General features: G+C 41.1%; 1 protein-coding gene across 5 annotated transcripts; it reads left to right on the top strand.

Annotated features, from left to right (window-relative positions):
• Positions 1 to 1066: 1066 nt before the first annotated feature.
• prdm10 (PR domain containing 10) lies at positions 1067 to 13616 on the top strand. 5 transcript variants are annotated; one of them, XM_075472924.1, is made up of 23 exons: positions 1067 to 1178; positions 2394 to 2528; positions 2782 to 2943; positions 3111 to 3170; positions 3265 to 3369; positions 3528 to 3702; positions 3929 to 4170; positions 5252 to 5452; positions 5566 to 5638; positions 5764 to 5881; positions 5972 to 6092; positions 6176 to 6445; positions 6766 to 7110; positions 7364 to 7519; positions 7605 to 7784; positions 7856 to 7966; positions 8104 to 8304; positions 8408 to 8551; positions 9809 to 9979; positions 10098 to 10235; positions 10392 to 10566; positions 10673 to 10770; positions 12651 to 13616. In XM_075472924.1, exons 2-23 carry the CDS (start codon positions 2457 to 2459, stop codon positions 12834 to 12836), a joined length of 3504 nt encoding a protein of 1167 aa, XP_075329039.1. In that variant the 5' UTR covers positions 1067 to 1178; positions 2394 to 2456; the 3' UTR covers positions 12837 to 13616. The 5 variants fall into 5 exon arrangements, with proteins under 5 accessions (XP_075329039.1, XP_075329041.1, XP_075329037.1 ...); XM_075472926.1 differs by lacking the exon at positions 1067 to 1178 and adding an exon at positions 1190 to 1336 and having other exon boundaries at positions 5764 to 5863; XM_075472922.1 differs by lacking the exon at positions 1067 to 1178 and adding an exon at positions 1191 to 1336.
• Positions 13617 to 16009: the final 2393 nt, after the last annotated feature.

Genomic DNA, 16009 nt, shown 5'->3' with positions numbered 1-16009 from the left:
TTTTTTCAATCTGTATCTGTCCTGGGCTGCACGGTGGTGTGGGGGCTCGCACCATCGCCTCAAAGGAAGGAGGGTTCCTGGTTTGAATCCCACCTGGGGCTGTTCTGTGTGGAGTATGCATGTTCTCCCCATGAATGTGTGGGTTATCTTCCTCTGACCTTCCCAAAAACATGCATGTGTAGTTAACTGATGATCTAAATTGACCCTAGGAGGGAGTGTGAGGGCATGGTCGTTTGTTTCTGTGAGGCTCTGTGTTGAATTGACGACCTTTTGAGATGAGATGAGATTCAACTTTATTGTCATTACTCATGTAGCATAACAAAAAGTAGGTTTTGGCATCTCACCAGAAGTGCAAATAGCAGCAATAAAAGTGCATTTTTACAGATGAATAATTACAGATGAATGAAATACAGTGCAATGAAATACAAATAAATATACGGTGTATATTATATATATATATTTATATATATAATATATATGGTGTACCCCTGGACGGTGGGGGGGGGGGGGGGGGGTACATCCCCAATGGCAGCTGGGATAGACTCCAGGCCACCTGTGATCATGAATTGGATTAAGCTGGTATAAAATGGATGGATGCATGTGTACAGTAAAGGTAAAAAAAAAAAAAGAAAAGAAAGCAGAGCTGTCTCCTTAAAACGTGATTGTTTGGCTCCCTTTAGTGGTCACAGTGAAAAACAGGAACTCAACTTCTCAAAGATCATTAATGATTTCCAGCTTTTTCGTTATCATTGACCAAATACTGAACAAACCTAAACAGACGAAGAAAAGCAACAGCTTTATTTGCAGACTATTAATAAGTAATAATATCTGTATTATTTTTACTCAAGAGTATACACTCGTAGATTATAACGTATACATTTTGTATTTTTGCAATATATTGTTTTTTGTTTATTTATTTTAAAAACATAAATACATCAAATATCATAACATTAAGATTGGTGTCTTTGTCCGCCATGTTTGACTTATTTTGTAAATATCCACCGGAAGTGTGAGTAAACTCGTTCAGAAGAACACACAACAACAGGTTGTATTCGATTGGACGACCACAGAGTCTCATTTTTCTGATTGGCTGTAAATGTGGCAACTTCTTTTGTAGAATGGACAGCAACATCGTCGTGTACATCACATTAAAATATTACATTACATAAACAGACTGAGTAAGTAAACCGTTACGCTAAAACACAGTTTTAAAATAGAATGCATAGCTTTTGCGCCAAAGGGAATAATCACCAATCGGAGCCCACGCTCCTGCGTGTTACTAGGCAGATTATGTTAATATATGCAATGCAGCCATCTCTGCAGCTACCATTCTGAGGTAAGAACAACTTGTACGTTTTCTACAAAATTTAAGAATACCAGGGTTTGAATAGCGACTAGTACTGTTTCTTAACTGTCCTTTGGTCACGATGTTAGTGTAAATTAAATGTATGGGTCGTTTTGTCGCATATATGTCGGTAGAAAATATATTTATTTTCTGTAGGTCTCTTTGGATGTAGCCGTTGTTGTTAGTCCCACCCAAAATGGAGCCCGTTCTTCCTTGTTCACAGTAGACTTGAAGGGCTGGGCTCAACTAGAAATGGGGGACGGGTGGGTCTATCCAAATAATTCGGATATGTAGCGCTTCATTATCGGTATTGTTAAAAATTGCAAAATGTGGCTCTTCTTCTACGATGTGACAAGTTGAGTTGGCCTCACCGTGCGGCCTCACAGTGGGACTACACGGCCGTATTGCTAATGTTGCGGTGCAGTAAATGCCCGGGTTTCTACAGCGCTCGTTTTTGTGGTATGGTCCGGTTGGGACTGAGAACCTGCGGGGTTAAAATAGGGGGGGAACGATTTTCTTATTGATTATACCATCTAGGATTTCGGAACGAGTGTACAGAATCGTGATTCTTCGTCTCGGCTTTTGTGCCGGCGTGCGGTTCTGTTCAGGCGTCGTTCTCCAGGCGGCCTCCTGAGCGTACCGGCTTTTGCCTCGTACCCCCGCTGAGAGTCCTGTGTGACCGCTCTGTGCACGAAGTGACATGCTGGTTTATTTTGGCTTGCGTGTCCCGTCAGCCGAGTGAAACTCTACAGTTTAATGCATAAATCTCAGCTTCAGATGACTTCGGTGCCGCTCAGCTCAGAGATTGGCTGCCGCAGTGCCTCATTGTTGCCACATAAGCCCAGTAATAAACTATGTCATTGATAAAAGAGAGTGATAGTAGAGGCGTCCATTCTCACATTTTCTTTATATCCACAACTCTACTGAAAAGTGTTCGTGTTAATCCATTATTTGCATCTATAATTTGTGTCGGGTACTAATACCGTCATAACAACTCATGTTATTATAATGAAAATGACTTAAATGATCTTATCTCTGTGCCTCCCAGGCATCATTAGCTGTCTCAGGAGAGAATTGACGTGGCTGGAGGCAGACTTGGCGCCCTGCTGTCATGGAGACGAAGCAGGAACCATCGGCTGTGTGGAGTCAGACTGTTAACAATGATTCAAGCAACGCCACACAGGTCTACATTCCTGATTGAACTGTATTTGAACGATTAGGTTGAAAGTGATAATTTAGGCTAAACTTGACCTGAAACTTGCTTTTTCCATTGACCATTTTTGCTGCTAAGTAAAGTAATTGTGCACTGAAGTTTCAGTGAATACTAAAGAGTTGTACCTCCTAAAAGGCGATTAGTTACCCACTAAAATTGGGAAAGGATGTAATGATGCTGCACGTGGCTCACAGCCTTTGTGTTATGTATGCTCATGTTTCAGGTGCATTTTGAAGGCAACGCTGTGGCCCAGATAGTGTACAGTGGAGATCAGGCGGACAGGGGAGAGCAGCAGGTGGTTTACACAGCAGACGGAAACTCCTATACTTCAGTCGAATCCGCAGAGCACACACTAGTCTACATACACCCTGCAGATGGGACTCAGGTAAAGTTCTGCTTTAGAGGGTTTCTGTTAAACATTCAGAATCCATTCATCACCAGAACAACATGCTCTGATGTGCAGGTGGAGCTCAGGGTTTAAAACTAGCTCCCTGCTTACATGAGACTAAATGACCTATTGGACAAAAAACGTTAAAAACCTTGTTCTTTCAGACTGTATTTGCTGATCAGCCACAGGTGGCTTACATTCAGCAGGACGGCACAACTCAGCAGGTAGGTTTAACAGGCATTTCCATATTGCTAGCTCACTGTGTGCCACATTGTTTTTATTATATGACCCGCAAAGCATACTGAATCTCACCTGCAGGTCACAGTTCTGCTGCCTGGTGGACAAAACGTGAATGCCGCCAATCTGCATGTTCTCAGTAATGTAGCAGACGCCCCACAAGCCCTCCTGGAGCCAGTTTCCCAGGTGAGGACACGCTGTTTTTGTGCGATATGGCAGTCATCTATGTTTTCTCTTAATGTATATTTTAGTTTTCTGTACAAATACCAGAGGTTTAGAATTTGTCATGGTTGTTCTCAAAAAGATAAACCGAACATTGACTTTGTAAAAACCCCCACATACAGGAGCAGCTGTCTGTGTCCAACTCGCTCACGGCCATGGCTGACATCACAGACCCTCCCACCAGCCCGCTCGGGGCCACGGACTCCACAGACGACTCTGACGAAGATGAGGATGAAGACTCAGAGATGGATGACTGGGAGCTGCGGCAGCCTCAATCATTCAACCCTCACAACCTTTGTGAGTAAAGTTCAGTGCAACTGAACATGTTGGGTAAAAATCCAATCAAAAGTGGCACATATGTCATGTTTTTTACGGTCAAAGAAACAGTTCCTCACCAACAATGTAAAGTCAAATACTATTATTCTGGCAGACTTCAATCATTTGGATTTGGACCTTTATGTCTATCCGTGTTACGTAACCATCTTAACATCTTGAGGCGCGTAACTGATTGCATTTGTCTCAGGGTGCGAGGAGTGTAACAACGCCAACCCCTCCGTCTGTCTGACACACGGTCCTCTGCATCCCATCCCCAACCGGCCGGTGATGTCAAAGGCGAGGGCCAGCCTGCCTTTAGTCCTCTACATCGACCGCTTCCTCGGTGGGGTGTTCTCCAAGAGACGCATCCCAAAGCGCACACAGTTCGGTCCTGTGGAGGGGCCACTGGTTCCACAGAGTGACCTGCAGGACCACTACATTCACCTGAAAGTAAGTCAGCACTGTGCAATGCTAATTTCTGTTTGATTGTTGACTGTTTCAAACTGATATTCTTTATTACCAGAAGCCTTGTACCTTCCCTGTTTGTTGGATACCATGAAAGTTTCAGGAAGTAACAGCTTAAAATTCAAACTGTTACATTAAAGTTACTTGAATTTTAATTGCATTGTCTTTAAAAACCCTTTTTGGGAATTAAATATTTTACAGGAAAGAAATGAGTAACTTTCAACTGGATCCCATCATCGTAACCAATAAGCGCATTTACGTGACTCTCGACCTCTAAAATGCATGTATGAATGTGTAAAAACGCACAAAATTGAGCTTCTTAAAACCAGACTAACACACCCGGACAATGCAGTGGGGATGTATAAAATAAGCCGAGGTTCCATCATTTTGCTACGTGTCAACTCCCGATCGCTTAAATCATTTCCAGACTGTCACCCTGCTCTCAATCAATCAATCAAACTTTATTTATATAGCCCTTTACAACAGCCAACTGGTACTCAAAGTGCTTTACAACAGGATAAAAACAACAATACATAAAACAAAACATAAAACACGATTCAGAAATGGTAAAGTGCTAAAAGTGCTGCAGGGCATTAAACGCCTTCCACGAGTGCAATAAAATGAATTGAATAAAATTTGTTTTAATTTAATTAAGATAATTAAAAAAGAGGGGATAGAATGAGCATAGTGGCCCTAATCAGAGTTCGAACGCCAGTCTAAAAAGGTCGGTCTTAAGCTTCGATTTAAAAAGGCCGAGATCATAAAATCATAAAATCCTGATTTTTATAACTGAAGCATCAGCTGAGTAAATAATTATTTGAATAGCTTAAAGATGACGTCTGTGCAGTGAATTTGGCTATGCTTGCAGGTACTGTGATTTCCTCCAGAGATGGAAAGAAGCAGCAGAATTTTTTTGTCCACAGCTTCGTGGTGTCGGACATGCTTTGGTTTCGAACTCCATTCTGCTTCCATGCGTGTATATTTGGACAAGGACAGCGGCCCAATTGAATGACCAGGTAACCATAGCTCGAAATAACTGTTCATGTAACCGTGCCGTATGTCTTAGGTGTGCATGCTGGATGCAGAGAAGGCCGGAGAGAAGTCTAATGACATGTGGCTGGACCTCTCTGATGAAGACAGCTGCAACTGGATGATGTTTGTGAGACCTGCTCAGAATCACCTGGAGCAGAACTTAGTGGCCTATCAGTACGGCTCAGAAATATTTTACACGACCATCAAGAACATCCAGCCGAAGCAAGAGCTGAAGGTCAGTGAGCGTTGCTTTAAATTGTCTCGTGTCTGCTTCTTAAAGTGGTACATTCCAGTCAAACTGGAGCCAACAAAGACTAAAATGTTTTTTTCTTTTTGTTTTTTTTGCAGGTGTGGTATGCGGCCTCATATGCCGAGTTTGTAAATCATAAGATCCACGATGTTACAGAAGAGGAGAGGAAAGGTAAGCACTTCATGTTTACTTTGTCTGCTATCAACACTGTCCATACTATACTACACTACAGTCTAATATAGTGTTTAGTAGCTGTGGTTGTTCCTGGTTCTCACTTTCTCTTGTTTTTTGTTCAGTGCTCCGGGAACAGGAGAAGAACTGGCCTTGTTATGAGTGTAACCGCCGCTTTGTGAGCTCAGAGCAGCTGCAGCTGCATCTCAACATGCACGATGACAAGTTAAGCTCTGTTACAAGGTTGAAACATTTTTCACCACCTCAGTTCATGTTGTAGGTTTTTATTTCCACCACATTCATGTAATCCGTTTGTTGTCTTTCTGCTCCCAGATCCAGGGGCCGAGGCCGAGGAAGGGGCCGGAAGAGATTTGGGACAGGAAGAAGACCTGGGCGGCCGCCTAAATTTATACGTTTAGATCCACCAATTGATGCCAGTGTGGACAAGACAACAGTTAGGGAACATTAATTTGTGCTGTATTGGCTTAAGGATTAGGGGGGGGATTACAATTTTCTAATTACCTTTTTTTTATTTAGGAAATGCTGGAATTGACAGAGAAGCCGCTTGAGGAACGGGTGGAAGGAGCTCAGAACGGGCTGAAGGAGGTGGAGATGGAGACGGATGGGGAGGCTGGGACTGAGGCTGAGGGTCAGCTCGAACCTCCTGCTGGGGAACCGGTCCCAGAGTCCATAATGCCACCCTCCATTACAGACCTTCCTGTTTTATTAAAGGAGGATCCGGCACAGAGCAGCCAATCAGATGCCCACCTCACATCGCAGGAAATGCGTCGTGCAAAGAGAATACGGGTAAGACTGGAGACGTGATGTTTTTCTGCTGAAGAGAGGCTGTATTTGGTGTCATCGTGCTTTACAACGGTGTGTCTCTCTTCTTCAATGCATGCTTTCCTCACAGATGGACGTACAGGTAGGAAAACCTCGAGGATGTTAGGAAGGCAGAGAGTTTAATGATTTCTTTTGTGCTGTGCAAATGTTGATGTGTGATCATGGATCCTCTGACACACTATATTGCATCTATTGATTTTTTTTCCTTGTGTCTCTTCAGATAAATTGCCATTAAACATGTTGTGGTTTTCTCCTAGTGAATCTCTCTCCATTTTCCATTTCAGAATGCGGCGCTGCAGCACCTCTTCATCAGGAAAAGTTTTCGTCCTTTTAAATGCACCCACTGTGGCAAAGCCTTCCGGGAAAAAGACAAGCTGGATCAGCACCTGCGTGTCCACGGCCGAGACGCCTACGCCTTTTCCTGCCACATTTGCAGCAAAAGCTTCGTGAGTGACTCGGCCCTGGAGGAGCATCTTCTGGTGCACACAGAGAACCGCTCCTACTCTTGTCTTTTATGCCCAGAAACATTCGAAAGGCTAGAACTGCTGAAAGACCACGTCGAGGTGCATTCTGTGGACGGCTGCTTTACTTGTCCCTCCTGCAAGAAGACGTTTAGTGACTTCATCCAGGTTAGCGGTTACTGTCCTAACAACTGCAGTAGTGACGAGCTTGTGTGTGAATGACGGCTTCCTTTGCAGGTTGCAGAGCTGAAACACAGCAGAGAGGGAGAGGGGAGGAACCGTGAAGTTTTATTGATTTAGGTTCTCCCATGAAGATATGTTGACGAAAAGAGGAGTTGGAGTTCACACGACTAAGTCCAGAAAGCTTGATCTTTGAGTCGTTTTAGGAAATATGTTCATATATAAATCTTCTCCTCCTTAGGTGAAGAAACATATTCGCTGCTTTCATTCAGAGAAGATCTTTCAGTGTCCAGACTGTGAAAAGGCCTTCTGCCGACCAGACAAGCTGCGTTTACACATGTTGCGCCACTCGGACCGAAAGGACTTTCTGTGCTCTACATGTGGCAAACAGTTCAAGGTAAGATGACTTTGGATAACAGGCATTGTGTTACTTAATAGGGTTGTGAATTCTCACGTGACTTTTATTCTCCTTTGCAATTCAGAGGAAAGATAAGCTGCGGGAGCATATGCAGCGCATGCACAATCCAGATAGAGAAGCCAAGAAGGCTGACCGTATCCATCGATCCAAAGCCCTCAAAATGAAGGTCCCCACCACCGACTTTGAGAGCTTTGTGTTCAAATGCAGGGCGTGCATGATGGGATTTCGGCGCAGGGGAATGCTGGTGAGCTTCAGCTCTCATATTTTTATTGGATATTGAATTCCAGGAGACTTAGGCTGCTTTTCTGGTTGCAGGTTAATCATTTGTCCAAGCGTCATCCAGAGATGCGTATTGATGACGTGCCTGAGCTAACGCTGCCAATCATCAAACCCAACAGAGATTACTTCTGCCAATATTGTGACAAGGTTGGTGTTTCTTTCCTCCTTCTGTCCTCTTGAGTTTGGGTGCAGTGTTGGTGTGAAAATTCATGCCTCGCATTGATCTTCTGCTTCCTTTCAAACTTCAGACAACATGTTTATTTAACCAATTTCTGTTTCTGCAGGTGTACAAGAGTGCTAGTAAAAGGAAAGCTCACATACTGAAAAACCATCCCGGGGCAGAACTGCCTCCCAGCATCCGGAAGTTGCGTCCAGCTGCTCCTGGCGAGCCTGACCCCATGTTGAGCACGCACACCCAGCTTACTGGTACCATCGCAACAGCACCGGTCTGCTGCCCTCACTGTGCCAAACAGTACAGCAGCAAGGTAAGTGGAACTTTATTAAAACGAGGAATCTCCTCATTCAGCTTTTTTTTGGTAATAATTTGCATAAAAAAGATCGTGTTCTCACCGTGTTCCTGTTTCTCAGACTAAGATGGTGCAGCACATCAGAAAAAAACATCCAGAGTTCGCCCAGCTGGCCAACACCATCCAGGCTCCTCTGACCACAGCTGTAATCAGTAGCGCTCCTGCAGTCATCAGTGCAGACGGTACCACCGCTGAGGCTGTAGTGGTAAGAACGCATGCCTAAAAATGACTCAAATATTCTTTAAAGATGAAAAACACATTGGCGTCAAATCAGAAATGACAGATAATTGTCTCAGTGGACTAAAAGGATATTATATTTGTCGTAGAAACGAGCATATACAACCTTTTGGAAGGTCCTCTAATCAGAGGTGGGTAGAGCAGCCAAAAATTGTACTCAAGTAAAAGTACTGTTACTACAGAATATTATGACTCAAGTAAAAGTAAAAAGTAGTCATCCAAATAATTACTTGAGTAAGAGTAAAAAAGTGCTCAGTGAAAAAACTACTCAAGTACTGAGTAAATGTTGAGTAACGTCTGATTTATTTGTTAACACAAGCATTCAATCAGACAGACAAAAATACTAAATAATCATCTTTAGGCAAATTAGAGTTCATCCAATCAATAAAATTAATTAAAATTAATTAATTAATTACAAAATAGCTTAAATCAAAATAATCCTGGTAAATTCAAGTACTTCAATAAAAAATAAAAGAGACTTAGGAAATGTTTAAAACATATGTAACCTAAAAAACAAACATTCACCTATCCATGGGGGGAAAAACGAGTTTAGGAAACTTACCGCTACATGTTTCCTCAAGTTAGATGTTGAGTTTCTGCTGAAGTGTGCGTTTGTTTTGGTTGACACAGAAGACACATAATGTGGCTGCTGTTTCTCACTCTTTGTAAGGTAAACATGCTTTCAGTATGAGGCCTTGTCTGCGTCTTCATTTCCCACCGTTGGTTCTGACATTTTTCATCTGTTTCTTTGTTTGTTTGCTACGACTGCTAATGCTAAAGCTAACCCGTCCCGCCGCTGAGATTGAGTATGGTCACGTGACCAGACTGCACGGCTGCGTCTGATTGGTGGAACACAGTCAGGTGGTAGAGCCTTTGGCGGAAGTCTCTCTCTCTGTCAGAATAAAACATTAAAATGAGGCGTACGCGGGGGGATAAAAATAATGAGGTGTAGAATACCAAAGAGGGAAGAAGAAAAGTAACCAGCTCATTGTAGCCTAATGTAGCGGAGTAAGAGGACAGTTTCTGCTGCACACATCTACTCAAGTAAAAGTAAAAAGTATAGAGATTTAAAACTACTCCGAGAAGTATAATGTTTTCAAAAACTTACTCAAATAAATGTAACGGGGTAAATGTAACTCGTTACTACCCACCTCTGCCTCTAATATACAACAAATATTATATCTGTATGATATTAACTGTGTTATGTATTTCCCTTTCTGCACAGACCACAGACCTGCTGACCCAGGCCATGACAGAACTTTCTCAAACACTGACCTCAGACTACCGAACAGCACAGGGAGACTACCAGAGAATCCAGTATATCCCCGTCTCTCAGGCAGGAGGCAGCCTGTCCCAGCCGCAGCACATTCAGCTCCAGGTGGTCCAGGTCGCTCCGGTAAGCTCCTCAGAGCGCAGAGTCTCTGCTGAAAGGAGTGTTTGAGTTAGTATGACACTTTTTAGCAGTTCTTTAAAAACTTTAACGTTTGTTATGTTGCTTTACGTCCATTTCCCAGGCTACCTCCCCACATTCCCAGGCCCCAACAGTAGATGTGAGCCAGCTCCATGACCCTCATGGTTACAGCCAGCACTCCATCCAGGTACAACACATCCAGGTCTCTGAGTCCTCAGGCACCGGACAAGGGGCCACACAGGTAAACCCGTGACTTTTGGTTTAGGCTGATGAGTAATTTCAGAGGCCATTGGTTAGTGTTTAAACTTTATAGGAGGTGAAGAACCTCTACACACTGGTGAATCCCTGCAGTCTTGATAATGGAGAACTTAAAAAGCATCCTCTCTCCCTCTTTCAGGGTACCAGTCAGCCTCTTAGCCCCACCTCTCAGCAGCCCAGTCAGGAGCTGAGCCCCTCTCAGCTGACCCCCGTCACTTTAGCCCAGAGCCACACCCTCCAAGCAAACAGCACCCAGCAGCAGGGCGCTGTGCAGCACGCTTATATTCCTGGAAACTGGAACTACCGTGGCTACCGTGAGTCCTACATCACTCTCATATCCAGTCAGGCCGTGTGTCTTCTGATGGTTCTATGCTGTATGATTAGTGGACAGGTTTACATGTCAACTTCTTACTGTTCCAGCATCTGAGATCCAAATGATGGCTCTACCTCATGCTCAGTATGTGATAGCTGAAACTAGCACCCCTGTGTCTGGAGTCAGCAGTAACCAGGTGAAAACGGTGAGTGGATGCAGAGCGGAGTGAATATTTTATTTATTTATTTCTTTATTTATTTTTACCTCTGTGTAGCATCCCCTCTTCTTTTTTTTTTTTTTTCTTTTTTTTTTAAACCCTTGTCCTGTCCAGCATTATGGCAGCAGAATTGTAATCTGAATACCGTTTATGCTAAACACATTTGCTATGCCAAAGGAAGCTTTATGAATGTAAAGCTCCCCTCGATGCCTATCAACTCCTAATTTTTATTTATTAATTTTTGTTACAATATTTAACATGATGTGATAATAGTGCCGAACCGGACCGGGGGACAGAGAGAGAGAGAGAGAGCGAAGAAGAGAAAAAAAGAACAGAAACATAAAGAGACAAACATAAAAAAAACAATGAAAAATCAGACAACCAGCTGCTACCCCTGTAAAAACAAAAGTGAAGACAATTCACGGCTTTCGTGGGGAATCCAACCTTAGAAGCACCAGTGAATATTCACCTAACAGTGAATATTTGTTAGGTGGAAATAACTAATGTTTTGGGGGGTTTCGGAGCTCCCCGTCTCCCTGTAGATTAATGCAGAGTGAGAACAATGTAGATGTTAGGTTCTGAACGTAGCAGCGATCCAGTGCAACTGGAGTTGAGTTGTTTTTTTTGTTATCCACATAAAAAAAACATATCTCCTGTAGCTTAGTACAAGATATAAAATCATCATTTTACCTTTATTATTTACCGGTTTAGGTGTTCAGCACATCGATCTGTGAACAATGTCTGTTTTTGTTCAGTAGAAAAAATTTGAAGGCAAACATAGAGTGCAGATGACCTGCTGTGCCATCATGTAATCCTGCACATTTCATTTTTTTTTACATGTAACTTCAAGCCTGGAAAAAGTTCCCTGTGACATCCTGCAGTTGATGCAGGGAAACGGCCTAAAACTTGAGATCTGCATCTAATGCATAGTGTAGTTGTACGGTTTTATTAAACTAACTACTTTAATCTAATAACTCCCACCGTAAAGGGTGTTCTGAACTGATGAAACAGTGTCACACTCAAGCTCAGACCTCCGATCACTGTATTTTTCGTGGTTAATTTTTGTATAAGCATTTATGCTTTACATGCTATGCTGACTAGCACCTATACAGTAACCGTGGCGTTCGCCAGGTAATCAACTGAAAATGACACAAGTATAAAACAAAACCACGACATTGATTACACGGACATATTAGCCACTGTATAATCCGCATACATGAACATATTTATGGTATTTAACGCAAGTTTTAATCACTTTTTATACATATATCTTAACTCACCAGCTCAGCTTCACCAGTCAAAACAACGACATCCATAAAAAGGAAAATCCGGCAAGTTACTACATCCGCTCCAAATAAAATGAAATCACCACAAATGTAACAAATGGTAGAAAATAAACCAACATGTTTGGGGAGAAAAACGGGAGAACTTCACACGGTAGTGTTCCTGTTAGAGCAAATACATGCCAAATGGAAGAATCAATAAACTGGTTAAGGACGTGCTGCAATCCAGAAACATGCATTTATCAGTAAAGGGCAACGGTGTGATACCAGTTTTTACCTCCATTTTTAAGGCTTTGTGCACCATTTAAAAAAATAAAATAAAAATAGTGCTGCATGTCATGCGTGTGGCCATGCTTGCTAAGCATGCTGAGACACATTTTCCCTTGGGGACCGCTGCTTCGTAGGGACTTCAGTAAACTTTCATCTTATTGATAACAGAGCCCGATCCAGCACTTGTGAGCCACAGTTTTAAAAATACCGATTTTAGAGACCCGTCCTCATCGTTGCCAGGTTTACATTGTAGTCAACAGACAAAGAGAGACGAGAGCTTCTGTTTTGTAACTTGTAACGCTGTCGTCCCTCCAGACGCACTACGTTATCTCCGAGGGTCAGAGTGAGCTGGAGACCAAACAGACCGCCCCCCAGAGCGCAACCCAGGCCCAGAGTGAACATCTGGAGCAACCTGCGAATCAGCAAGCCACCACACAGTACATCATCACCACAACCACCAACGGCAGCGGCACCAGTGAAGTTCACATCACAAAACCATGAACTGTTCAGTGATGAGCTTTGCAAGTCCAGCGCAGATCTACAGACTGATCATGCACGAAACTCCCCCCCGCGCCCCACCCGGCAGCTTGTACGCACATGAATGAGTACGCCATCAAATCCACAAGGGTATAGATTTGAGTAGCCTAGCAAGCCAGACCCGTACAGCAAAAAGCTGCACATGGCCCCGGAGCAAATTCCATTTGCGGCCGCTAGGGGCGTCTAGATTTCTAGGCTAAGATTTGTGTGCTTTCAGAGAGGAAATGGATCAGCACAGTTTTATGTGTCTGGGTATTGAATGAGCTGTTGCTTTGCAGGCTACCAGAACTTTGTGAGAAAAATAAAATCAGTCGACAGAAAAATGTGAAGTTTTTATTCTGAGCAGAATTATATGAATATTAAAAAAGATGAACTGAACACTAGTTTTGAATACATGCACTGGAGACTAGAACTAGAGAATAGAATTTTCTAAAATACTTTCCTTAAAATTGCTTATTGATGTAGTAATGATGGAAAGCTGAGTCCCACAGCTTCGGATGTCAGTTTGGCATTTTTGTTATGTTACATTTAAGTATTGTATTTGTAAATTACTTGAAAATGTGGAGAAATACAGTATAAAATGTCAAAAAAACGGGTCATGATCTTGTCTACTGCACACCATCTGTTGTATCTTATGATTCATTGATGCTGATATGCGATGTTGTCTCCCTCCATCAGTTAATGTGCATTAATTCACAAGTTGGAGTCTCGTGAGTTCATAAAATTCAGAGTGAGCTATTTCAATATTGAAATCGTTGTGTTTGTTGCCACCGCAGTCAACTCCATTCTTCAAAGTCGCTGAATAGTAACCAGGTCACCTGCTTTGCATTAGGGATCCTATAGTAAAGGTCATGGAGACTTTCTGTTTTTAGGATTGTTTTACTTATTAAAACCCATAAAGACTGAAGTGTGCCAGAGGACTAAACCGCTCTCTGCATCTTAAAGGTTCTGTTTCATTTCAAGAGCTGCGAGTTGGTGGGAAATGTGTTTTGTTTCATCAAACCATACCTAACATGATGTTAAAAGTACATCATCACAGCAAGAAAATTATAACGTTGGAAGTTCGGGGGGAAAAAAAAGAAGAAAAAAGCAAGTCTTTGTCTAATGCTGTTCCCGACGTCAAACTTTGAACAAGGCTGTATTTTAGCGCTGTAAAACCTTCCAATCATCATATCTACCAAAACTATATATTTACGGTATACATTTTAAATTTCAAAATCAGTTACGAACTCTGAAAGCTCACAGATGCACTAAAGCTAAAAGTTTCATGATGCCCAGGATCAGATAAACTTGAAGTAAAAACAATAAAATGCTGCTTATATCCTTCCAGTGACTAATTATTTATCAATCAGTAACTAGGTGTCACTCAATTAGAAATGAAAAAAAACCTGTTTTTAAGATAAAACTTGGATATTAATGAACTGGGGCCGGATTCACAAAACTATTCTTAAGATAAATCTTAGGAAGATTCTTTAGAAAAAAACTAGGAAGTTCCAAAGATTTATCATAAGTGAAATTCCTCAATATTTTCGTAAGAACAATGGCATTTCTTAGGAAATTCGTATTTTTTATGACTTAGGAACTTCTTAAATTGGTAGAGACAACAAGGTGAGTAATCAATTAATGTGTAGGCCTCTACATAGTCATTAAAAGTCAGTCAGTGTGTACATTATAGTCATTAATAAATAATCCACACTATACGACTAGCGTAATGAAATGACTGTGATCCAAATGTCATGAAATGACTGATTAAATTATTAACTTAAATAGACCTTGGCCTCATGATCTATGGTCAACATATCTCAGTGCTGTGGGCTACATTCAATAGCCTATATACTAAACACAGTGCTAAGGCCCATTGTAAATAATAGCTAACTGTAAGTTGGAGCCTAATGTATATAACCTACCCAATATAATTAATAAAACATACACAAAAACATTGGTAACAAACTTACATAACATAAGTTTAAACAAAGGTTCTCTCTTTTTTGTAGAAATGTGTTAAAATAAATAATATTAGAGGCTTACCTTTTTTCTGTTGCTGTGTTAAGATGTGGTGAAGGGTTGTCTTAAAGTTAAGAGGAAAACTAAGAAGAATCTTAAGAACTAAGCTTTCAAGAATATTAATTATTCTTAACATCGTTCTTAAGACAAAAGATAACATGAAAGTTAAGAAAAAACTTAAGAATTTTATTTGTGAATATGGAATGTTCTTAGCTTTTTTCTTATGACAAAAGTTAAGATAAAAGTACCAGTTAAGAACTTTTTTTTTTTCTTAAGAATGCTTTGTGAATCCGGCCCCTGGACAGTAAGTGCGATTTTTGTTTGGATTTGGTGCATTAAACCAAATTGAACATGAATGACATCAGTAAGAGAGAAAAAAGATTTGTTTTTAATGTTCACAAGCAGAACAATAAAAAAGACATTCATTCATATACCCATTCATAGCAACAGCATTAGGCCATTCTAATTATTCTAATCAATTTATAGATTAATAGACTTTCCCAATTAATCCATGGTTTTTAGAAGACGGGAACTCTTATCTAAAAAGAAAGAGTTTCTCTTTATGTGAATGAATATTGTAGAATATACACAAGTAACCTAGAATTGCTTTAGATAAAGTCCAATGATGTAAAGTAGGCTACCTAAAAACTAAAAAATCCAACAGTGTTTTTCGTTTTGTTGAGAGATTAACAGCCGATTTAAAACAACAACAACAAAACGTTTTAAATCCTTGTAATTGTAAGTAATGTTTGGGAGAAAAACGTAGATTCCATTAGGCAGAAAGATTCTCAGGAAGAGGTAAAGACAGAAACAATTAAGCTAATCATAGTTAACAAGTACGGAAAGCCGTTTCCGCCACTTAATTAAAAAAAATTAAGATGTATATAAATGATGAGATACTAAGTCAAAATTTTGAGATAGTATCACATCATTTTGACAGTTGAAAAGCAGTTTAAAATGTGGTCTAAAAATTATATTTAACCGATTAAAGTGTCAGTGGAAACTTACTGTATGACATTTGTTGATATAACAGGAAAAATGATCAAGATGATAGCTGGTGTCAGTTAATTCTGACAGTTAAAACATTTTCTAAAGAATGTAATTTAGTTAACTGACACTAACCTGAACTCACT

The sequence above is a fragment of the Odontesthes bonariensis genome, chromosome 9 (assembly GCF_027942865.1).
Source record: "Odontesthes bonariensis isolate fOdoBon6 chromosome 9, fOdoBon6.hap1, whole genome shotgun sequence".
In the NCBI taxonomy this organism is placed as follows: Eukaryota; Metazoa; Chordata; class Actinopteri; order Atheriniformes; family Atherinopsidae; genus Odontesthes; species Odontesthes bonariensis.
This window is presented reverse-complemented; position numbering and strand designations above follow the sequence as displayed.

Coding starts and splice junctions, on each gene's coding strand:
- prdm10 (XM_075472924.1), top strand. CDS start 2,457: ATGGAGACGAAGCAGGAACCATCGGCTGTGTGGAGTCAGACTGTTAAC. Junction 5,453..5,565: donor AGCCGAAGCAAGAGCTGAAG/GTCAGTGAGCGT, acceptor TTTTTTTTGCAG/GTGTGGTATGCGGCCTCATA. Junction 10,567..10,672: donor CTGGAACTACCGTGGCTACC/GTGAGTCCTACA, acceptor TTACTGTTCCAG/CATCTGAGATCCAAATGATG.